Raw genomic sequence first — 26,327 nt, 5'->3', positions numbered from 1 at the left:
CCTGAAATCAAGTGATCAAGTGGCTACATGAGAACCTAGGGTTTAACTTTTTTTTTTTTCATCTTTTGAAGTAGTCCCTAAAGGTTCAGAAATCAGAAGGGAAAGAAAAGGTCCACTCTTTAGTATGTTTGCTGTTTTTAGCTATGCCCAGTCAACGGAATTTGGTATTGCTGCAACCCTGCAGCTGAGGCTATATGAGCAATTGCCTCGGTTCTGAAGAAATGAAAATTGGATTTCCTAGATTTCGGTTGACAGCACACAGAGATAGTTCCACCACCACTCATTTTCCTCAATGTTGCCAAGTATTGGAATTTCCTCTTACGAACAAATGAGATTCATGCATCATAGATAGATAGTGATAGATAATGACCTAGAGAGGGCTTCCTTATGTATCTGAGTCCTCTTCTCTCTGCTCTGATCTACATCTGATATTTCTGATAAAACTTTAAGTCTATTTTGTTGTTTTTATTTGTTTGTTTGTTTGTTCTGTGGTAATGGATCTGCCTGTATCGAGCTGGTAAAGCTAACTCGCACACATTGAGTGCTCCTGAAATGCTACATGTAATATCACAGTTCTACAGTTGACTTTGACCTATCTGAGAGTATCCCAAGAATTTTAATAATATGCTGCCTAACTGAGATCTTAATAGCGTCCAGAGATACTGCCTCAACACAAAGGTCAGAGAATCCAAGCAGGGAACAAAAGAAATGTGAGATCTGCTAAGCGTGTGGTGGAACAGGCACTGTACCAGTTTTTTTGGGGCCGAGGTCTGTAGTTCCCTCCCCTTGGAGTGATCTGTGCATCCAGAGGCAGCCAGACGGGTCTCCATGCTTCATCCCACATCACTAAACGGCTCCCCTCACTTCTTTTTTATGGCTGACCCCCACCCCAATCTTACGTAGTTCCCACCTGCCTTCCTAGTCCACCACTGGGAACCCAACTCCACTGCTGTATCCAAATTTCCCAGATCTTCCTTTTTCATGATTTAATCTGAGGGAAGGGTCTGAATCTCTCCTGTAGCTGAGGTTTCGTTCTGCAGGGAATTGTTTTACCTGCCAGTGTGTTGCGGCTTGCTAACAACTGTGCTGTTTGTTTGCTGAAGCAGTTGCTTCTGCTCCCGTTAACACATTGGAAATCCCCAGATGAACCAATATAAGTCAAGACTCCTCGTTTTTATCCCTGGTGAGCACCGATGGGTTGTCCAGCCATGCTTCTAACCCTGTCCCAAGTCCTGAACTATCCGCCACTTTTTTCCACTCTGATTCCTGCACGGTTTTATATTTTGTCTATATCTGGATATAGATTGTATTTGTAAGTAAAAGTCTGTAATGGAACAGTTCCAGGTCTCCTACACATTGTGTTAATAATGTACTTTTTAAAATATTGACCTAATGACTTTTTTATTTAAAAAAAAAAAAAGGTGAAAAAGCCCTTTTATTTCTCATGTCCATAGGAGTGGAACTTTAATTTTCTAATTTCCCAAATAGCTGCCCAAGTCTTCTCTAAAGGCTATTGTTATGGTGGTTTTGGAACACTATCAAATTAAAAATAATAATAATTTTAAATTTTGTAATTTGTCGTTATTGCAGATCTGTGTGTACTGTGGATCATGATTGTAATTAACATAAATAAAATTTATATTTATGAATATAGATCTTAGACTAAACTGCCAGGTGCAGGGTTGCTTACCATTGCCAATCTGTTGCCTGTTGTGTTAGAAAATGGGAGAATAACTTGCTTCCCCCATATTATAGCAGAATAAACACTTGGATTTAATCAGAATTTAAAATAAAAGACATTGATTATGAAACCATTCTGTTAAGAATATAAATGTTCACACTTTTAGTTAGTCTGCACCCAATATTGCAGGCTGCCTGATGCTGTGCTTTATGAACTATTATATGAATGAAATATCTTACAGTACTTTCGCTTCTTTTTATGTTTAGGGTATGCATGAACTCTTAGCTCCCATTGTTTTCATTCTGCATTGTGACCACCAAGCTTTTTCACATGCCAGTGAAGCTGCGCAACCAAGGCAAGCATAATGTTTTATTTATATAATCTTAAAAATTTGCTTCTTTAAAAAAGTACAGAGTTTTCTGGGCTAGAACTTATAAATATGTTCTTTAATTATTTGTTTATAACTAATAAATTAACTTGAGAAAACGTTGCATCCTCTTGCTTTTATGGGAATGTCCTTATTTTGTCTTCCCTACTACAGCATGTGGAAGGAGGTTTTAGTGTAGACATTGGCCAATTCACAGCAATTAGCTGTAGAAAAAAGTGAACACAGCAAACCTAAAGGAAAATCGTAATGTTTCACCTCGTTGTTTGTTATCGCCAAGAATGCTTTAGTTTTTGTCATTGCAGAGAGGAAGCAGAGTAGAAAAATACAGTCTTAAAATGGACACATTAACAACTTTCTTTCCTTGTATCTTAAAATAATCAATGTAGATGCATTGTTGTGATTGATATTTCTTTCATTACCCTGCAATGTTGTAGCTGCAATACCTGACTATGTTTTGTCTTGGTAGTAACATTAAGTTTAGGTATTGATTCTCCATTTCAGCCAAGCTGTGCGTGCACGTGTTTATACGCATGTATAAAATACTACATCACATATGATTGTGAACTGAATTCAGATGCTTTTTTCTTGCCTTATATGTAAAGCTTTTAAAAATAAATAAACCAGTTGCCTGTTTGAATCATTTGTGATATTTAATCAATTTCTTTTCATTTGAATTTTTTGTCATTGCTTGTGGAGTCTAGCAGTGAATAAAAGCCAATTTAATTATATGTGCTATGTATCATAACCTTTTTAGCACCCCTCAATGTGATTGTCCAAAGGCAGTATTAGCATAAGGATGGAATTTATTTACAAGTGTGTGTTTTTATTCAGGGTACATCTTCAGATATCCTGAAATTACCTAGAAGATGCCGTTCAGTGCAAAGTAACTCAAAACAAGCATGTGTTACACACAGCATTCTGTTCCAGTGCCACTGAAAAAGTAGAGCCAAAGAACAAAGTAGATGGAAAAGAGGTGCTGTCACTGATAAATTGCTGTTAAAGTACAATAAAAATACAGGCTATTAAAACAAAATAAATTAATGTTTTGATACTGCATATTTGACCAGTAACCATTTTTTTGTTGTTTTGGACAAACAGTGATAGATTGTGCAGCAATCAATTATTGCAGATCAAGCATATTCAAATAATACATTGTGACATTCAGTAATTTGTTATTTGGAGTAATTAGATGGTTACTTCATTGTAGTGCAGACAAGGCAGCTAATTTGTTTTTGATCTTTATAAAAAGGAAAGACTTCATTTGTTCAATGGAGTTGCTCTTTTTAATTAAAAAGGCTAGTCTTCTCATTTGCACTTTATATGAAAGTTGGCTTATAAATACATAATAGTACATGCAGAGCACTGACCAAAAACAAACATTCACATTTGGATTGTTCACTGTTGATTTTTTCAGTGAGGAAATGAAAGTCCTTTTGAATCCTGAATATCTGGAACATGATGCCTAGTAAGTTTTAACAACTTCCTTTACATTTAATTTACTCTTATTTGTAATACATTATTTAACACCAAGTTTCTGGGTTTTCCCCTTTCAGTGCAATGTTCACATGTCTTATGAAGACTGCAGAACATTGGTTTTCAACTTTTGAACATGACAGTCAGAAGGTAAATATTACTCTAAAATGCATTTATTCTATTCTTAAGCAAATGTGGTTTTTAATGTGATTGAAGTAATGTGAAGATGTGAACAAACGTTAGTTTGTTCTCTTAAACAATTTGGTTAAAGCAGGTTCCACCAAGTTAAAATTAAGTTCTTTAGAGGTTTTTCAGAATTAGGTCATAAGCACTTGTGGAAAGTCAGTTGGCAGTTCCTGTCTGTTGAAAGATCACTTTGATATCAAAAGCCACACGTACAGAAGAAAATTATTCTCCTGTTTATGAGAGACACTCTTGTATAGCAGTCAAAAGATTGCTTGTCATAGACACATGTAAGTGCCCCAAACTTGCTTTAATGGCATGTTAAATAAATACATAAAGATAGCGTTTAATATATTGAGGCTTGAATTGGTTTAAACCGTTTTCAATATAAACAATTTGATGTGAAACCAAAATTTTGTTCATAGGTTGACCATCGTAGGTCAGGGTTCATCTTTCTGTGACTTCGTGCTGATGCCACCTCTTTTTTGTTGATGATGATGCTTTTTCTCCCCTCTTTTCTTCTTGGCCTGAGGATATTCTGAAGGAATGTCTGTGCCCCTTAAATCACCAGTGTAGCTATACAGATGCCACTGTATTTAGCGTTTTGTTTCTTGGTATGGAAAAACCTTTTCTGTGTTTAGTTTTACAGAACCTTTTTTTTTTACTATTTTTTTTCCTTGCCCTCTCTGAACTCTTTGCAAGGACCATCTAGTCCTTGCCTGTAACCATTTTTCATGCATGGCAGATTTAACAGTTCCCTCTGTCTGTTTTGCCTCAGTCTAATGTTCAAGATTTTCTTTATTTCTACTTTCTTCCTGTCTCTTTCTCTTTTTATGCTTTTCTTCTTTAATTCTGAAAAACAATTTTTGTGATGGGATGTATGTAGAAGGGTCTAGCAAAACAGCCATATTACAGGTGTCCAAGACTTTCAGTGTATTATATACTAAAAGAGTTGGTCTCCAGACTAAGTTCCAACCTGATTTATTTCAGCATTTTTCACAGACCATAGGGCAAGTAGAGTCAAAAATAAATTAATAAGAATTTGGTCATTTTTGGATGCCCACATGTGTGCACCAAAACCTATACTTGCAAACTGTAATTAGGGAGTGCTAGTTTTAGAGGTGATTTTACCTCTCTGTTGAAAAACATGTTGTTCATCCAAGTCTCACATAAAAGTTTCTATTTTATTTAAATGTTTAAATGTATCTGTGTATATATTTTATAGACATGGAGTGTTGGTATCTTGGCCAGAGCTATCTACAGTTATAAATTACTATTTAGATTTGAGTTTTACATAGTTTTCAGTAACTACAGATAAAGTGTAAGAGATACAAATTTTATGAACTTATTACATAGTCACTTTTATTCTAACAACAAAGCTGCAAGATGTTTCTCTTGAGTGTAACTTTTCAGAATTCAGTGTATTCAAGCATATTTGTTCCAATTTCTGTGACAGAGGTGGTGAAGTCTGAGGCTGATTTTTATTCCAGGAAATAAATAGGTCGACTTACAGATTTACAGTGCTTGGGTAGAAGGTGAAAGTTTACATTACCCCATTACCCTTTCTAGTCCTTTCATGGCATAAAAATTTAACTATGCACAGTACATGGATTAATATCTGGTTGTTTGTTCTTGTTCTTTGCAAACATGTATAATCTTTAATAATCCTTTCTTGTGCGTGTGCCTTTTACAATCATGACTTTGAGGGTTGGCTACATAATAAAGTCTGAGTCTTCACAAATGAAGCAATGAAAGCATGTGCTCTGAGATACATGTTACATTTTATAGCCTCTAACAGTTGGTTCCATTACTCCCAATTGCCATTAGAGGAGCTGCTCCAGCTACGGCATTCCCTAGTGGTTAATGAGAGAAATCTGTCCACATTTATACTTGTGCTATGTCCTAGCCTCTCTTTACTGCTGTAGCATTTGTTTCCTAAATGCATGAATATGTAAGTTGTATTAGTATCAAATACCAGCCATTCCAATTCATGTTGTGTTCAGTAATGTTGTGTGGCAGGATTTGGTGATTTTGTTCCTAATACTTGATCTAAAATTTCAGCTCTGTTCCACTGGTATCCATATTTAAATTGTTCTTACAGGTGAATCTGGTGCTCTCCTTTAGATAGTATAGCAAATCTCTGAGCTGTACATCTTTTTCTTACTGCAAACCACATCCCTTCAGGGTTGATCATTTATATTTCATGGTGACAGTGGATGGCTGAGCCCATACACTCATGAAATGTTTGCCAAGACTAAGAAGCTCACAAAAAGAAAACAGGTGTTTCGTCCCATGTGGCAAGTCAATATGTAGTGAGGATAGGCATGGGCACAGTATCATGCTGTCCACTTAGCTTCTGTGCTTTAGGCAGAGGCACTGTGAATCATTTCTAGTTAAACATTTTGACAGCTTAGTTGTATTAGTTCATTTGACCATCTTTCTGTTTGGGCTGTTCCTTTCATACCAGTTCGATGACATTTTTTGGAGCAATTTCAACTGTCTAAATGTATCGTCATTTTCTCAACCAAATTGCTTGAGAAGAGACAGCAGACATATCATATGTTCTCTAGTCATTCACCAAACTTCTTCATGGTGTGCACCAAATCATGAGGCATGTGTTGGTTTTGATAATCAGAATCTTTTGACACTTAAACCAGTGTGTAAGACTCTGTCTTTTAATTTTGTAAAGATGACGATAAACCCACAGACAATTAATGGTATAAGGACTAATCTGGGTGACTACCGAGTCTCGTCATTTTACAAGCTCAAATAGGTTGAAAGATTCTAATGTTGAGATTTCTATATAAGGTCTTATGCCTATAATCAAGAAAATTTTAAAAATACAGGTCTCTTGGGTCATCAGACTTATGCATGGTCAAGCTGAAGTTACACTCAACTAGAATAAACCTGAATAATGTACACATTGCAGATGTGTGCCAACTGATGGAACATGCACAGACTGTGAATTCATACAGTAACAGGTTTTTATGATTAGTTTCAAAGATAAATGGGTATGTTTATGCAAAAGGTTACTGTAGACTGGCATTTAACATTAAGGCAATGTTATCATAACTTGAGTGCTTTTCTTGTAGGAGATCAGACATACTTAGTGGATTCCTTTCTTTTTTCTCCACATTCTGGCATGTGACCAAGAAAACATTGAAATGGGTATGAAACAATAATAAGAAATAGCCATACAATAGAGATGCAGAAAAGAATTCAGTAACTTGTTTCTAATGGATTACTTCAAATGATGAACATAGAGGGCATTTAAATGTGAAATAAGGAAATTTTTCTGTCCTTACCTACTTCCCATGGGCTCTCAAATTGGCTGTGGACCTTTACGCACCTCCCATGCTGGCTAATTTCTTACAGGTGTGTTATTGGAAGGATTGGAATGGACCTTAAAGGTCACCTAGTTCCAACCTCCTGGCATGGGCAGGGACACCTCCCACCAAGGTTGCTCAGAGCTCCATCCAGCCTGGCCTTGAACATCTCCTGGAATGGGGCATCCACAGCTTCTCTGGGCAACCTGTCCAGTGCCTCACCACCCTCATAGTAAAGAATTTCCTCCTTATAACTAACGTAAATCCTGCTTTTTTTTTTTTTTTTAGTTTAAAGCCATTACCTCTTGTCCTATCCCTACATGTGACTCCCCAGCTTTCCTATAGGCCCCATGTAGATACTGGCAGGCCACTATAGGGTCTTCCTGGAGCCTTCTCTTCTCCAGGCTGAACAACCCCAAGTCCCTCAGCCTGTCTCCATAGGAGAGGTACTCCAGTCCTGTGATCATCTTTGTGGCTCTCCTCTGGACCCACTCCCAACAGGTCCATATCCTTCTTGTGCTGGGGACCCCAGAGCTGAAAACAGTGCCCCAAGTGGGGTCTCATAAGAGTAGAGCAGAGGGGGACAATCACCTCCCTTGCCCTGCTGGCCATGCTTCTTTTAACGCAGCCCAGGATGTGGTTGGCTTCCTGGGCTGCAAGCACACCTTGCCAGCTCATGTCAATCTTTTCATCCACCAGAACCTCCAAGACCTTCTCCTCAGGGCTGCTCTCCATCCATTCTCTGCCCAGCCTGTATTTGTGTGTGGGATTGCCCTGGCCCATATACAGGATCTTGCACTTGGCCTGGATCATCATCATGCAATTAAGTAATTGGTATTTACTGCAGAAGGTTTCACAGAACCTTGTGCCTGCTGCCCATCAGCCTCACCACAGTGTCTACCCTCAGCTCCCCAGCTTGCTGCTAACACAAACTATTATCTGCCTTTCTCCTCTGCTTACATGAGTGTTCAGATCACTTCAGCCTCCAAATAACTGAAGGTATTTCAGTTATCAGTTCAGATCACTTCTGGCTGTGTTCAGAGGAGGCAGAATCCAGCGCTTCTTCATTAGAAAGGAGAGCATTGCTGGCCCTTCAGATTCAAACATAGATACTATGCCATGCTGCCTGACCATTGTTGTCCTGTCAGAGGGTGAAAGGAGCAGGACAGGTAAATTAGTTGCAAGTTCAAGTGAAGAACAGTTGCAGAAGTGCTTCGTAAAAGGAGGGCAGTATGTTTTTGTCCCTTCACTGTTAACTGTTTGCTCTCTATATGAAGAAAAGCCAAGCAAACTCAGACTAGACCCCAGCTCTCTAATTCAAAAACAAGGAGACATATTCAAATGCACTGGGATTAGTAATTATCTAAGTAGTACGCTCTGGATATAGAATCACAGAATCATCTATGTTGGAAGAGACCTCCAAGATCACCGAGTCCAACCTCTGACCTAACACTAACAAGTCCTCCACTAAACCATATCACTAAGCTCAACATCTAAACGTCTCTTAAAGACCTCCAGGGATGGTGACTCCACCACCTCCCTGGGCAGCCCATTCCAATGCCTAACAACCCTTTTGGTAAAGAAGTTCTTCCTAATATCCAACCTAAACCTCCCCGGCGCAACTTTAGCCCATTCCCCCTCGTCCTGTCACCATGCACGTGGGAGAATAGACCAACCCCCACCTCTTTACAGCCTCCTTTCAGGTAACTGTAGAGAGCGATGAGGTCGCCCCTGAGCCTCCTCTTCTCCAGGCTGAACAAGCCCAGCTCCCTCAGCCACTCCTCATAAGACTTGTTCTCCAGACCCCTCACCAGCTTCATCGCCATTCTCTGGACTCTCTCGAGCACGTCCATGTCCTTCTTGTAGCGAGGGGCCCAAAACTGAACACAGTACTCGAGGTGCGGCCTCACCAGAGCTGAGTACAGGGGCACAATCACCTCCCTAGACCTGCTGGCCACACTGCTTCTTATGCAAGCCAGGATGCTGTTGGCCTTCTTGGCCACCTGAGCACACTGCTGGCTCATATTCAGCCGACTATCAACCAATATTCCCAGGTCCTTCTCTGCCAGGCAGCTTTCTAACCACTCATCTCCCAGCCTATAGCGCTGCTCGGAAAACAAAACAAAACAAAACAAAAAAAAAGCACCTTCTTTTCTTTCCTCTTTCAAATCTGACAGAAAATCTAAGTGTTTTTACTTCAAATTATTTGGAGCATTTATTCTTTACATTTTGGGTGTGAAAGGGGAGGTTTAGGACACCTACTTTATTTGTTGACATGGCAGGAAATTCAAGGTTTCTGCAGCTTGTTAACTATCCCTAAGCAAGAGATGGTTTATCTTCATTTGCTCTGGTGAGCCCTTCCTCTTAGTGGCTAGTACCACTAGTTTCTGATGATCTTGCATCAGAGTCAACACTCTTACTTTTCTCTCTTCTTAGAAAAGGGACTAGAAATCCTCTTTTCAGACTCACAGATGCATTTGATTTAATTAACATCACAGTAGACTTGCATTTACTTTCTCTGCATGTTTTTTGCCTTATATGCTAAATTTGATGAATCTGTTTTATTTGAATATGAAGTGGCTCTTTCATGAAGGTCATTCTTTCAATATTTCTTTAAATGCTTATTCAAAGATGCCTTCTTTACATACAACCCATGATTCACATGTTCTACATAGCTATTATCATGCTTTCCATCATAGAACTGTTCAGTCTGTATATTCTTCTCTGCTTATAATTAACAACTGAAAAACAACTGTTTACTTAATTAAAAAGTAAATTATAAAAAAAGGAGGAGAAATATCCTTTCTCAACTGCAACTATAAAGAATTTCAGTATTTAAGTAATAGGCAGTATTTCATCATAACCCCTAAGATGCTAGGTGTTTTATTTTAAATTTCTGTTTGGCAGAACAGAAGAGTTTTTTTTGAATGAAACAGTGCCATTTCAGTGAGCTTTATTTGACAGTCTGTGAGGGAATTTTGGTCAAGTGATTTGCTAGGGCATCTGAATTGAATATCTTTTGCTACCAAAGCAGCATGGCAAAACCACTGTACTGTAATAGACAGATCAGTCCCTTTGCTGAAGTTGCCATAGCAAAGCAACAATTACACAGATTTCAAGATATAATTTATCAGATCCTTAAATAAAAACATTTTACCTGAAATCACTGCTCAGCACCGTACAGTATTTTTTGCAGTGCAGAAATGGAATAATTAAGAAAAAATCTTTCAAACAGAAGAGATTAACAAAAAACTATTTTTATTGAATTTGGGTAGAAATTATTAAATGTTCACTGCCCTTTTTAATATTAAACAGTGTTAGAAATAATTGTTAAATATGGTTACATCTCTTCCTCTTAAAGTGATGATAGAGAATGGGACTAAAGAGGGTCTATAACTACAGGAAACGACCTTGGGAATAGTTTGTACAACAAAAAATACTTTCTTTGTTATTGAGTGTTGGAAATAATACACTCTTCACTGAATTTACCCAAGTGAATGTCTTTCAACAATTTTAGAAGTATTGAAGTCATCTGAAAGTATTAACCCTTTGACTTTAATAATGCTTCTCAGTGAATATACTGAGCAACAATATAGAAAAATAACTGTTTTTTTAAAGTGAAGCTTTCAGATCTGAGGGTCAAGGTGACAAATTGAAAGAAAGTCTTTGCAAAAATCTCTCTTCAAACTGTTTCAATTTTTCCTCTTCTGTAACTTCAGCATTGTTCTGGACAGGTTAATTCTCCATTTGCCTTTCCCCTGTCTTTCTCTTGTTAGGTCTGATTTGTTCTTTTTTATTCCTCACCCTCATTTTTACAAATTTCCTGTTTAGTAGAGTTAATTATTTGCTGCATTTCTTTCTAGCATTCTACTTCTTTTTAATAACAATTCACTCTTCTGCAAAAAGAACAAATTTAAAGTCATATCACATTCAAGTATGCTAATATAGTAGTTTTCTTCCTCTGTTTTCACCTGTGTGTGTCATGTTACAGATCATGACATAGTTAGCACAACCTTTCAGTCCAGCCAGCTGCATCCTAGTCCTGAGGTTCATCACACTCTTCTTTGGTTTTAAAGGTTTTCTGATGCTTTATTAAAGTTGTGAAGATTTTGAGCCACTTGATTTTCTGAGCAAGAGAAGCCTGTTGAGAAAGTGTTGTTCAAAAAATAGTTATTTGCTATTTGGTATGCAATTTATTGTCCTCTAAGGGCATATATTCTCTCCAGTGTTACCATTCATACGCATTTCTCTGGACTGACAAGTACTAAATAAAAATAAAATAAAGCTGTCAACACTTTGTCAAAGTGTGAAAAGTAAAGCAGGTACATAAATTGGACTTGGAGAAGGAGGGAGTAAACTGTGGAACACCCAGGAAGGGGAATCCCACAACAGGTGCCCCAGAAGGAGAAACTTGACATTACTCTTCCGCTGGAAAAAAACAGTCTATTGGTGTTTTTGTGTTTATTTGAAAGCCAGTGATAGTAAGAAAAGAAATTTCTTTCACATAATTAAATAATAAAGGATGATGGTTTTTTTCCTCTTTTTTGTGTATGCAGGAGAAAGATGTGATGATTACACCTATGCCATTTGCAAGGCCACAGGACTTAGGCCCGTCTATTGCTATTGTAACTAAAGTAAACCAAATTCAGGATCAGCTGCTGAAGAAACATGATATTGAGCTGTACATGCATCTGAATCGACTGGAAATTGCTCCACAGATTTATGGACTGTAAGTGTTTACAGTGCATTGTTTAATTTATTTCCTTCTAGATTTATTTCATTGTTTGAGGACATTTTAGTCCTGAAATTTAAGATTAGAGGAATGGCAGGAAATATAAGTACTTTTTTGCTGTTAGACTTTACTGACAGCATTACAGTAAATGAAACCACACGGTTGTATTTGTGACAGAGACATTCCTAATGCAGATAAAAGACATTGAGCTATATATTAGAGAGCTTGACAAAGATTCCTAGTGCAGTGATGAAGTACATACTGAAGGGGGAGAGGGAAAGTTTAATCGTTGAATGGTTTGTTTGCTTAATTTTGTCACCAATTCAGTATCAGTGAACTTTTCTCTATTCCAGTAATGGAGGTTTGGATACTGGCAATGCAGGCATGGTAGGGCACGTTGAAAGTTATGGCATGGTGGTAATAAAGTTTCTGTATGTGGAGTCAGCTCAGGTAGTCCTTGTTCTGTTAAAGTGACTCACATCCATTCAGGTAGCTTTGTATTGTGTGTCCCCAGTTTCTGGGGGCTTTTTAGGTCAGGTGTGACTTTGGAGGTGTCTTTGTCCACAAATGTTTTCACAGCATTGTATGCAAACTATTTATGGCTGCTGTACTCAATTTGGGTCAGTATAGAGCATGCAAATTGTAAGAATCATGAGGAATTGTGAATTGCCTGTGATTTTGAAAAATAATTTTGCCTTCATAGTCTGGAATTCTAGACAGTTGATTCATTTTGATCATTCCTTAAGGAGCAAGCTGTATTTACAGTTGCAGTGACAGAAAAATGAGACTTGTACTTTTTCTAACTTTTTGCAATGATTTAAAATTAACATTGACTTTGCTTTAAATCAAAAAAAAAGTTTCATTTGTAGGTTTGAATTGCCATATGTAATTGTGAATTATATTTAACAACTCAATTGAAAATGTGAAAAGGAAGGGAAAATGAGACTGTGTAAATGTCAGGCCATAACTGCAATACTTGCAAGTAAAGTCTAATTTGATGTTACTGTAAACTGGAAAAATGCTGAGACATAGTACCGCCCTCAAGAAAACAGTCAAACTGAGACTAAGTAGTAGTCCTGAGCTTAAAAGGAGCATAGGAAGATAAACATAATTCTTGAAAACTTCAATAGTTTTGATAGGAATGGTCTACAGGCAGAGGAAGAATAAACTAAGGAAACTCAAGGTATTAAAGTATGAAGAGGACAAATTGTCTTGTTACAGTATTTTTTGCATAATGTAGAGTTGTGAGTTTTCTTAATACCTTCAGTAGCCTAGAAGAGAAGGCAGGCATTGCTAATCAATTTCAGGAGTGGCAATGAATAGGTAGGTGGTGTAAATACCAAGGAAAACAAAAAGACAGTGCTTCTTTTTTCTGAAGACCTACGAAAACATACAGAAAATAAAGTAAACCTCAGAGATTTGCAAACATATTCTAGGGCAAAAGTAATTTGTATTGTAGGTATTCACTTCACTTTAAGATTTTGCCTTTCAGTAAGAGAAATAATTGAAAGAAAAAAAATTAGACTTTAGCTCAAAACATGACATTATAATAGCAGAGGAACAGTGCAGTCTGGTGTGGCATAAATAGAATTGAATCTGAATAAAGAAATTTACAGTTAAAGGAATGAATTATGAGAGAGATCTTCAGGCTGACTATCAAGAAAACCTTACTAACAGGGAGCTGTTAGACTGTGAAGTGATATATCAAAATTAAAAAAGGAAAAACCATCAGAATATTTTAAAGACAGACTCTCAGAAGTGGATATTATTATAAAGAACAAGTCTGCATTGGCAAAAGAGGAAAGTAGGCTGCAAGTGAGGTCATATCCTTCTCTGACTTCTGATTTAATATAAAGAACAGAAGAAAAAGAAGGAGAAAGGAACATGACTGTTGTATTATTCTCACCTTTAATGATGTCTGAATTCTTCAGAATAACAACTTCCATTAGTGAACCAGCTTGACAGACTCAGGTGCTGGATCTTTTCCTGTATTTAACATTTCTTGAACTAGAAACAGCATTTCTTAAACATAATAGATTATTAATAATTGCTCAGTATAACCCAAATGCAGAATTTATGTAAGTTTTTGTTGAAATATATTGTTTTCCTGAAGTTTGTTGAATTTGGCAACAGTAAAAATTTGTATGTGAATCATTTGAGTGATTCGTATCACTCAAAAAATACACACATGGTAGAAGGAAGACTAGGAACTTCCCTCGAAAGATAAAATGGAGCTGCTGGAGAAAAGTACTAACACAAAAGACTTCTATGTAGTGGTAGTCTTCCCTAGCCTGAGCAATTTATGCAGTCTACTTACTTAAAAATGTAGTATTTTATACTTTGCATCTGTTTATAACTTTTTGTGGAAAGATAGAAACAATTCTTGTTTACTCTTTGTATTTTCATACTGTTGATTTCAACCTTTAATGTTTACAAGTAGTCTTTTTTTTTTTTTCAAACAATAGACTGGGACATCAGGTACCCTAGTCTGCTGTACAATTCCATGTTCAGAAATGGTCACAAAATTTTCACGAAATTATGTTTACAGGCTTACAAGAGCAACTTTAACAGGCATTTCCATACTTGTGGTATGACTCATTAAATGTCATTGCTGTCGAGTGGTGCAAAAGTGTTACAACATTTTTGTGGAAAAGTATACTCATTGTGGTGTTATGAGATGTTATTCCTCTGGAACCTGTGGTGTCATCTGTGATTTAAAAGAAAACTTATTTTCTCTGGTACTTTCTGTTTTGTGAAGTTATAGCTCAGGGAGTGGATTACTTTATCTTCTAGCGTGCAGCAGGCTCCATGTTACCTGGCTTATCTCATTTCCTTGCTGAGCAAAAAGAGAACCCGTTAGGTCTACTAAGGTATACTAGAGTCCTGGCTATGCCATACTTTTGTTCTCTGGGGATGCAAATTCTTGTTACGTGCAGTAGCCTTAACGCAAGAATTTTTACAACTGGAAATTTTGTGAGACCCCAGATTCATTCACTTGCAGTCAGCCACTGCATATCCCAGTGATAATTTTTCAGCTGCTATTAGTATCGGCCAAAATGGAACCAGCAATACCGTCGTACCATTCTTTAGGCTTCTTTATTTGCCATGTCTCTAGTTTGTTTTTAGACCCTAAAATAATGTTTTGCAGAATAACATTGTTTAACGTTCCTGGTAGCACTGCAAATTGCACGCAGTCTAACCAAACTATAATAATTATCTAATCATATCTAATTTTCTACTTTGTAAAGTAAAGTACAAGAATGGTTTGAAAGTGAAATTGAATTGATTACATTAACAGCTCAGTGACATGCTTCCTGATAATAAACTTCTCCCTAAATAAAAACAAAAAATGCTAAAATTGCACAAAAAGATTAGATACTCTGAAGGGTTGACAGATTGAATATTCAGTTTAATTATAAAATCAGATGAGTTAAAAAAGATTAATGTGCTAGATTAAATGGTATTCTAGTGTTAATTTCTTTGACCCTTATATCTAATTCATGTCAAAGTACAAAATAATTATTGCAAAACCATTCTGCAGTTTCGGCAGTGGCCGCTGGTTGCAGTGACAAATTAAGCAGGTTGCGTTCCCAGCTTGGAACAGGACAAGGGTTGAAGAAAGTCTTCAGATATCTCTATTTTAGGACATTTTCTTCCACTTACAGTAATTTTTAGTAGAGGATTTATGTTAGATTTCACTTAAAAGTTTAATCAATTGGGAGGGTCTCTCGTAATACCGTTATAACTACTTTATTTTATGTACTGAGGGTTTCCAAGTGGATTATATTCATATTACATCAAATGAAATTCTCATAGAACTGCATGCAATAAGGACAGCCGGATCATGTAAATATGATGTGGTTGTAAAGAAACAATGCACACAATGCTAATGACAAGGCATAAGTATAAAAAGCTTTATTTAAGAACAAAAATTAACTGGTGGCATAAACTCACTAGCTTCTGCATCATAAGGCTGATGTCAGATTATATGCTGATATTATATTGGTTAAGCAAATTCTTTCTAAGTACATATCCAACAGACAATAAAGCACTTGCAGAAGTGAGCGTAAATATTTCATAATAGCTTAATCTCTGTACAAAAAAGGCCTTCTTAGAACATTCAAAGCCAGTGACTTTGTCTCCCACTGCCACTCTGCTTTCTGATGATCAGTCAGATAGACATACTGGGTGCTGCGCTTGGGGATTCAGATTCAGCCCTTTAGGCTGGTACCACAATTATACCTCAGGAAGAAAAGGGGGGAAAAAATGAAGAGAAGGATACAAACCAAATCACAAGGTGCATTTGAAGCTAGCATTAGAAAGGTTATGTTACAGCAAAGTCAACAGCAGATGTGCTGCTCCACTATTACTATTCTTAGTTGCTTTGCTATGAGCACTGCTGTGGGGCGCCCACCTGTTTTAGTTTCTCTCCCATGCCATTATGGCACCAGGCAGTATTCTTTTCTGTAACTATATTGGTCTCTGGAGGGAGAATTTAAAGGATTTTACCAATGCAGTAAAGGAACATAAATCATATACATTGTATCCAGAAAAAAAACCTCTCACCAATCATCAGAATAAGGAGAAATCTTCATGATTACCAGAAAAAGTAGATCAGTTGGATTATCAGTCTTGCTAAAATAAAATAAAATAAAATAAAATAAAATAAAATAAAATAAAAGCTCTGCAGATCATCCCAGATGCCCAGGTTTATTTTGGACTTGCACGCACCACACACACACACACACACAAAAAAAAAAAAAAGAAACAATAGACAGTATGGTCCAAACTAATTACAGTTCCTCTCTAATTTTTAATCCAAGGACATCACTTAATTGGACAACAATTACAGTGCAAGCAACTTTGGTCTATTGTGCATATAGTAGGGGAACCACCAAAATCTGGCTTTGCTATTAAAATAAATAAATATTTTAGTATCTATCAATGGCTAAGACTAAGCAAATAGTAAGTCGTCATGAATTTATTTTCTGTTTGACTTAAACAAAGCATTACATACAAAAAAGAATTTAATGCTATCTAAGTCCTAGCCTGTCTATCATTAGAATACTTGTAAGGATTTAATGCCAGATACACAGGGCTTTCTAAGAAAGGTTACAATCCTCTGTTACTCCCACAAATGAAAAGGAGGTACAGGCTACTGGCGTTTTGGATAAAGTTTTTGGGAACTGAGTCAGACGTCTGAAGACTTTATCAATTTTGTCTTGTATAGTGAAATAAGTACTATAAGAAGAAAACTGGAAGTTGAAAGCAAAGTGACAGCAGAAAACAATTCTGAATCTAATTTAGAAAGCTAGAATATATTTTGATGGAGAGAGGAGTTGCCTCAACTATTGTTGATGTATCTGTTGCATTGCAATGGTTTTTACTGAATCAAAGGGATTGTTCTATGCAAGTAAATGTGGACAATTCTTGAAGCATCAGGGTAGATATCTCACTTTGAGGAAGCAAGCAAATGCTACTTTTCTTCTATTTTAAAATGAGGTACCCACCTTTTGTTTTCTTACATGATAGCTAGCTGTTGCTTATTGTAGAGTTCCTCCAGAAAGCTTTCTGGTTTGCTGATTGAATTTTTATTATTATTATTTGCCACTTGCCTTTTCCATTCTTATTGCATATTATATTGAAAATTGCAGTATGATGAACTTTTCGATTACATCCTTTTTCTCTACTCTCACAAACAGTATTTTAGACTTACTTTAGACTTAAGATTTGAACATACAGATAATGTGAAAGCCCACTATAAACAGAATGAGGGATTGGCTGAGGTGTCAAAAGTGTTCATCTGAGTTTTACTCTCCTGCCACGTAATTATGTGCTGAGAAGATAATGAGTAGTACTGGATGGCTGTGAGAATGGAATGCAGATTTGTCGTTATGTTTTTCCTTGATGCAGGTGATGTGCTTCCCATATGAAGCATGGGGAATTATATTTATCTGGGAAGGAAACAAACAAGAAAGCTTCCATTTTTACTTTTGTCACACACCCTTAAAAAAAATCTGGTTTCATTAAATATAAGTAGGCTTAGATACCAGTGGCTTTGAATACAATAAATATATTCTGAAACCTGTGAATTCAGTAGGAATAAATACAGGTGTTTGAAAGTCTCTCTTTTTTTTTTTAGTTAATAGCTACAAAAGCTGAACAATGAACAGAGAAGTTCTACTCTAGCAAGGAATTTAAGGTGCCATATATCGTGTATGGACTTCTCTTTGCTTTCCTTATACTTAATCACACCAGCTCTTCAGCTAACCAGTGGAGTTTAATTTAGTGCATCATTTTGTTTCTTTCAAGGACACAAATCTTAGTTTAGAAAACTGCTGTTACAAATGGGTACAGAAAAAGTAGCAGAACATAGGTTAAGTATCTGTTGCAGGAAACAATTACCTCAGCATATGCCTAAAAAAAAATTATATTGTGCTAACACGTCCAAGTTAATCTAATGTTAGTAGGGAAAATACAGCAGTTTGAACTTAAGCATTTGCTAGCAACCAACGCATTTCCCATAGAATCCCATCTGTGGATAATTCATGGTTTGGTCAACCAGTGCTTCAGCCTCACTGCTTATTCTTACGCGGTCTGATTCAAGTCAGTATAGGCATGCATACATATGTTACTAGTACACCCTTTTTTTTTTTTTTTTGAGAAGACATACTATTAGAGCCGGTAATAAAGTAATGAATAGAACCATGTGCACTGTACCAGAGGGGAAGATCATCCTGTCATCAGTCCTTAAAATAAAGGCTAATGCCCAAGAGTCTTGATAAACTAAAGACTAATACAGACAGGTCACTCTGAAAATCTTTTGGTTCTTATGCTTGTCCCAGCACACATAAAAAATAGCTGCACAAAGAAGAGCTTCTACTAGAATACAGAGGAAAGCTTCAGCAAGAGTAATGGCAAGACATCCTAAACACAATATGGTGACTAAATTGTAAAACTAAAAATTATACTGTGTTCTTTAAGAACAGCTGGGATCAACCGGTTGGTGCAGATAAGAGGAGTTTTAATCCAGATCTTTAAACAACTGAGCATGAAATACTTAAATGCACAACCAAGACCTGTTGGAAGCACAGGAGTTAGATTTCCTTAAAAAAGTCAACATTTTTAATATTTTGTTGTTCTTCCATGTCAGAACAAACTAAGCCATTTTGGATTTTCATGGAAGACTGGGGAGGGGAATGACAGGGAATTGCATTTGCAAAAAAAAACAATAGTTGACATCCCTCAGGAAGCGGGATGTCAACTTCAGGGATAGCATGGTCTTCAGGCTGTCTCCCTTGGGCTAGGAGGACATGTTAGTAATCAAGATCTTCTGGGTCATTTTCATCTGAGTCCTTAGTTTTAGAAGAAGACTATATTCTGAAAGCCCAATTAAAATGTTGTCAAAAATTAATGAAATAGTAATTTTCTGGATAATAGCTAGTCTGCATTTTCTCTATAAGACTCTGGTTGCCCACTGGAGTGCAGATAACCTCCGGGGGAGGGGGGAAGGAAAAAAAAAAAAAACCTGTACAAGGTCAGCATTAAGACCTTGTCCTTTCTGCTTTTTGTCCCCACAAAAATAATAGTTTGCCAGCTAGACAACTCAGTCTGCCTCTTGGTCCTACTTGAGATACTGAGAATGGTTCTTGGACAGTGATTTCTATCTCTATGGACAGTGCTCTCTCTTTCTCTCTCTCTCTTTCTCTTTTTCTCTGTCTTTCCAGTCTGACTAAATATTACAGACTGAGGTGAGGAATTTGATTTAAAAAAATGGAGGGAGGGGATTCTACAGACAACCTTTTGAGTCTTCTCTAGCATAGTTGTTTTACTGGGAGTTCTAGAGTTGGATAAATATATGTCAGTGTTGGAAGTGTATGCAGTATAAAACGGTCCTGCTCTGAAAATAACACCACAGGCTGTCCTAACTTCTAAAAAGGGCAAGCTCGATAATAGTTCTCCATGACCTTGTGAACCTCTTTCCAACAATACATTAGTTGAGGAAGCTTCAGCAATAAAAAATAAATAAAATAATTTCTCCAAATAACTGCATGCCTTGAGCATCTTTTCTGGCTCCAATGTGTTTTTGAGCAAGAATTTTTAAAAGTATCCTATGAAATATTAAAGCAGGCCAGCCATATCCAAAGAATAAAATCCATTAACACAGATCACAGGAATAGGTTTTTCTGGAGCAGTGCTGTTAATTAGGTTGCATAATTTTGTGTAACTTTTGCATGTTAGATGAATTTACAATGTTTAGGTAGAGAGTGAAAAATAATGTTTGATAAACGTTTCTAAAAATAGTGTTATGTTGGCAAACTAACACTATAAAAATAATTGGAATATTTCATCACACCACATACTGACTGTGATAGCATGAGGCCCTAAAGGGTTAAGTTATATAACTTAGCTTGAAGGCTCCACAATTTATGGCAGGAAGAGAAAATCTGTGCACAACACTGCAAAATAGAATGTCTTGGTGAAAAATAACAAAAACTGGCAAGAGTAGGAGCTGATTTCAAACACATTTTGAAATCAATGAATGACTCACACATGAATTTTTACTAAAAGTCAGTGGTGTTGCTTTTCTATTTTCTTTCTCTGAAAATACTCTTAACATGCTGTTTGCAGCTTTATATTGACTGATGATGATAACTTCCTCAAATTTCCAGAGAACGCTGTTTATAAGGAAAGAAGGCAGTGGACACACCTAGGCCTTGTTATTCAGTATTGAATGTATTGACATGTATTGACAACAGTAGGCTAATTCTTCCCAGATTTCAGAGAAGCAAACAGCATCACCCAGTATAATACCAGGACATTACCAGCATCAGCTTGGGAAGTGCACAAGAGACCATTGCTTTTCATAGGCCTTACATTGGCATCTATAATTTTTATTTATCTGTTTTTTCTTTACTTCTCATCACCTTTTATGAAATTGGGACCATGTTAGCATGCTTTCTCTCATTAGCTTTGTATAAACATTCTTATTCTTGAAATCTGAAGCGTCCAATACTGTGATCTTTGAATGCCACACGAGCAAGATAATTGTTGTTCTTGGTATGAAAGAAAGGAATAGAAGAGATTTATTTTAATATTTGCTGGTCTTTAAGTTCATAATAGAATAGAATAGAATACAATGTCATATAATATATTATATGATACAGTGAAATCCCACCCTGCTTCTGCTTACTGTTACTCCTAACAATAATGCTACCAGTTTTTAATTAGCAAAAGTTGAGAAGTTTGCAAAAATATTTTGATACCTTGGATAAATCTGTACACATAACCACATGTAGCAGCTCAAATCAAAATTTCAGATAACATATAACCGCAGTCCTTAGCTGTTTACAACTTACATCAGTAAACGCTGTGTGAGCTGTTAGATTTCAAGCTTAGGCCTTCTGGTTTATTCCATCTCCCCTAACCAATTACATGTGGGTATGACATGCAATATCAGGTGTCAATTTCATTATAACGCACATACAGTGAAGTGGAAGTATATAGGACAACTTGAATCAAACACTTTTACCCATTGTGTTACTTATCTGTGAGTGAAATCACAAGAGTAATCAGGCAATAGAAGAAAAGAAATAATTTCCAGTTTGCAACATTGCAATATATTTACTTTATACCTAGAAACGTTAATGATGTCGCATTTATATTTGTATAGACTGAACAGTAGAAAAGATAAAAACATCTGTGATCTTAGCAATTCCATATATGATATTAGTGGTGTGAAATGTTACATATATTGAAAAAATATGTAAAAGAATTGAAACATTTATTTTTCCATTTTCTTATTTCAATAACTGTAATCAGAAAAACTTTTTTTTATAGTGTAATCACATATCCAAAGTACTTAGTAATACATCCTGCTATACTGTACATCTGAGCTCTGGGACTTTCCAACTGAAATACATCTTCTGATTTATCTTTTGTCTAAACTACTTTTTACATTATGACTCTGTGCTGCAGTCTTTGATATTCCCTGTGACATCATGAGACAGCTGTGTTACATTGTGTTTAAGCAATACTAAACCTTTAAACTTTAAATTAATATTTTTCTTCTTGGAGGTATAAATAGAATATGTAATAAGCATCTGTGGGATATGCAATTAATGTCACTTGTGAGGAAAGGCCTTCATGATGCACTTGGGTTTTGGCACTCTTAAATTATGAGCTCTTTACTACACTCATGGGATAAATTCCATATCCCCCAGTTGCTTATTATGTATCTTCCATGTCCCTTAATTCCTATTAGCTGGATTAGTAGTTGTTGCGATGTTGAGGTTTATGGTAATTTAACTGGGGTGGTTCTCAGTGATCAATAAATAAACTTCAAAAGTTTAGTAATTTTTATTTGCTAGCAATTCCAGTGTGTATAGCTGTAACAATTTACATTAAATTGCTAGTTGGATATACCAAAAACTTTGATGAGCTGGATTACTGTATCCAATACCTAAATTAAAAAAAAAAAAAAAAAAAGTAATATATAAAGGGGAAAGATTTAAATAGGAAAGGAGTTGAAGTGTAAGGTTTTGGAGTAACCAAGATGGGGGTGTTTGCTTTAGCTTCCAAAAATCCTCCAAAAAAAACTATTTGCATAGAGAATGAATGCTTTGTTGTACAATGATGATGTTATTAATGTTCTAGTCACAATCATTAACTGGAGAGTTTGTCAAACTGATACAGAATGGCCTAGATTAGTTATCAACTCAGGAGCAAATAAGATTTTTAAAAGACTCAATAAAGTCCAGTGATTAATTGTTATATATTCTGATTCTTGCCTATCCCATTTTATCTAATTTAATAAAAGTCTAAAATGATGATTAATCCTTTCACACCAGCGGTTGCTGGTACATCCATTACATGTCCAATCTGAATTCCTCTGCCAAGGAGTTAACTACTATTTTGAACTTGGTGTGAAAAATATCATTATAAATTTCATTAACCTGATCATCAAATTTAAAAAAGTCAACTCGTAAAATCCATTACTACATATCATGCATCGAAGATTAAAAACTGGTCCTCAGTGGGCAGGAATAGCCAGGATTTAATTCCCACAGCATATGTTTAAAGTGCTCATATGACATTATTGTATCTGTAATTATCAGAATTTTATGTTTATTAACCCAAGTGAATTAAGAATCTTGTTTTGCGTAAAATTTAGCGTGCATGTTAAATTGACCATTAATTCAGAGCATATCAATGTATATGTATTTAATACAAATGCAAAGATATTTGTTTAGCATATTGTAATAATTTTGGCATTTAGAGAATTGTGTTCCTTTAATTTTTCCTTCTTGGATGAAATAATTTACTTCTTCAGTGCTTCCAGTTGGCTATCTTTGTGTAAATTCCCATGCATGACATAGATTTAAATCTTCATAAAAGAAGTCCTTCTGGGGGAAACTTGAAATATTTCATGTTTGCACTATATCTCAACTATAAACAAGTCTTCAGCTTCAATGAGATGTTTTTCCAAATAGGTAGTAACACTGTTCTTCAGTACTGCTTGGCTCACTCGCAGCTAGATCCAAGAGAGAGACTTCTCTGGGCTGTATGTTAAATTTTCCTCAGCAGAGAAATAGGCACAAAAATTCACACCTGTCCAGAGTTCTGAATAGGTTTGTTACTTATTCCTAGTGTGGTTGCTCAGATAGAAGGGTATGATGGAAATTCGGTGAATGCACGAAAGATATGCTGCCTGAGTTAAACAGTTCAGAAAAATGAAAACCAGCTACCAGTGAAAATAGGAAAATGCTATGAAAGCTCTTGTAAATGTCATCCTTGGCCAAGGTGTAAGGTTTTTAAAAAAATAACCAATGACAAAGTTCAGTTCATTAGTATAATTCAGATATATTTTAACAAAAGGAAGTCTGTTTGCTTCTTTCTTTTTTTTTTAACCCCAAACGACAACACATTCTCAGGCCTGAAATCCCAGCACTGGATTTCTCTAGCAGATGGCAGTAAGCAAAGGAGAAGTGTAATGGAGAAAGTTGAATCTGATGTAAAGGTAGTCCAGGGTGCTGAACGTATTAACATTTGTTTTTCAGAAAATTGATAAGAAATTGGTTTTGAAAAGCACCTCCGCTTTTCAAATATCTCTTACACAAGCTTCTCTTGCAACAAAAGCAGTGGAGTGATTTTCAGCGGCCACATTCATAACCCCACAATTACAACCAACGCAACCCATTCCTTGTAAATCCGATGAGACTTCCCAATCCTGCTACACCTGGGAGTTTTATGGGGATTGAGACCTTCCCACACAAGTCGTCTCTCCTTTTTCTGGCAAGTTTTTAAGGGGAGGGGGATTTGAACGTAGGCCACGGTGCCTCCGTAGGCCCCACCTGAAGCCGTGCCAGCAGTGGTTTGGAATACCACGGCGGCGACCCGGCCTGCCAGCAGGTGCCTAGGAAATACCGCACGGCACACAGACTGGGCCACGTCCACCGGGGGGTACAAAACAAATGGCAGCCCTTCCAGTCTACCAACTTGTTTCAATCAGGAAATGGTCACTGAAAGGCAGATGTTTTTAAACTACTGTATGTAGCACAGAAAAAGTAGGAAGTTGGGACACAGAGCCCTTACACAGTTGTTTAAAAATGGATTTTTTTTCACTGCAAAATGCAGTCCCTTGCTTGACTCAATAGGGATATAGCAATAGGGATAGGCAGTAGGGATAAAAGTCACCTGGTTTGCTCATCATCGTATTTATCCCATATATGGATGGAATATCTACTTAGAGAAAGCTTTGGCTGTTTTATGACACGATAACTATAGACTTGTCAGTAAAAATGCCTGCTAGTATCTGCTGGTCCACATGTGACTCCAGCTTAAACAACATACAGGAGGGGAAAAAACGGGATTTATGAGCTTTTTACCAAACCAGATTTTTTTTTTTTTCTAAAACACTTCCCCAAAACATACAGACTTTTTGGAACAAATAAGAAAATGCATCTCCCTCACAAAAGAGCTTATTGATTGCAAGATTCATGTGGATTTCACACGTAGAATGATGGCATACCTAATAGGTGTCTGTGAGCAACCAACTGTGGCTTCTGCCGTCTGTACTTGGCATGCCTGTAAGTTTAGATATTTATGACTGTTACAATTACCACTACATACTGCAGGGAGACATCTGTACAGCTTTACTGCTTGGTATAGTTTCACCTTACACATCCTTTCCTGACCTGTCTCTGTGGTTGTGCCCATTTCACTTACCCAGGCTCAAAAGTTCTGCAGAAAGAAAATGGTGAAGTTAGGAGTGAAGAGGTCCCTGTTTATCCCCAGCACATCTGCTGAGGAAATACGCTTTTCTGCTTTTTACAGATAACTAGCATCACATCGGCTGCTGCTTACAGTAGTACAGAAGTGTTTCAGAACTGCCAGGTGATTGATCAGAGATTTATATTACATGGTCAGGTCCCTTATGCAGTATGCTTAGGGACAGGGTTTAGTGGTAGACTTGGCAATGCTAGGTTAACGGTTGGACTTGATGATCTTAGAGGTCTTTTCCAAACCTAAATGATTCTGTCATTCTATGATTCCATGTTTGGATTTTGGGGTACTGTATTTAGAAACACAAAGTTTGTCCATTGTAAAATCCTTGCCTTTGCAATCTTGTAGATTGAATTATCTGATCTATTTTTTGATGTTATCTTTGATCTAAATTGTTTTTTAATTTATTAAATGCTAGGTTTAGAGCAGCCCTTTCTTCTAGAAAATATTTTAAATTATCTGTCAGCAATATTTTGCGTAAACTCCACCAACCCAAGTAAAAAAAATCTCCATAGAGGTTGCAGATAAATGTTTATGAAGTGGTAACAACTCCCAAACAATAATCTCTGTGTATTTTAGGAACTGGAATTATACCCAGTAATATTTTACAGGATCCTGTAAGATTTTTTAACTTGTTTGTGTTTATGAACATTGTAGAGAATTTCTTTCTAAACCTTGTAGGGGAGTTAATTATCAAGCCTGGAAAAAGAAGAGCAGTGCCACATTTCCTTAGGAGAGATTTAAGAGGTTAAAATTAAGGTTACAGATGAAGAAAAATTAAGATACATTTTACTTTGGTTTTAGTCTCAGATATCATTAGTTTCCTTTTGTAGTATGTCCAAGGTGTATGTCTGAGGTGCTTTCTGTAAATGGCTTCCAGGCAAAGGTAACTTTGGCTTGGTTGCTGAATCACTTCACAAGAGAAGTCATCTGCAATAAATTTGTCATGGATATGCCTGAATCTTCCAAGTGCCCATTCATTTGATTATTTTTTCTTACATCTCAAAAGCTGGTAACAGTTACATGATTTTCATAATAAGCACAGTAAGTTTGGGAGCAAATCGAGCTGTCATTGGAAATCAAGACAGCGTGGTAAATGCATAGTTAGTAAGAGCAAAAAAAATGTTTAGAGACTGTTAGACACACAATGAGTGAAGGTTTGGGGCAAGGAAGGGAGGAGAATGGGGAAGAGATGAGATAAAGAGGAGAGCCCAGAAAGCCTCACTGCTGGAATTGCTGAATCTGGAAATATAAGTTGTG

The 26,327-nt window shown here is 36.6% G+C and overlaps 1 protein-coding gene across 6 annotated transcripts in view; it reads left to right on the top strand.

Moving 5' to 3' along the window:
• Positions 1–26,327, top strand: part of TBC1D5 (TBC1 domain family member 5) — a 321,851-nt gene that overhangs the window by 188,144 nt on the left and 107,380 nt on the right. For all 6 annotated transcript variants that reach the window (XM_066991876.1, XM_066991877.1, XM_066991874.1 and 3 more), the window contains 4 exons: positions 1,948–2,036; positions 3,484–3,534; positions 3,623–3,692; positions 11,608–11,780. In XM_066991876.1, the coding sequence (XP_066847977.1) occupies positions 1,948–2,036; positions 3,484–3,534; positions 3,623–3,692; positions 11,608–11,780 (383 nt within the window). The remainder of the gene's footprint in view (positions 1–1,947; positions 2,037–3,483; positions 3,535–3,622; positions 3,693–11,607; positions 11,781–26,327) is intronic.

This window comes from Anser cygnoides, chromosome 2 (genome assembly GCF_040182565.1).
Source record: "Anser cygnoides isolate HZ-2024a breed goose chromosome 2, Taihu_goose_T2T_genome, whole genome shotgun sequence".
NCBI classification, from domain to species: Eukaryota; Metazoa; Chordata; class Aves; order Anseriformes; family Anatidae; genus Anser; species Anser cygnoides.
The sequence above is the reverse complement of the archived record's forward strand: the minus strand, read 5'-3'. Positions and strand labels throughout refer to the sequence as shown.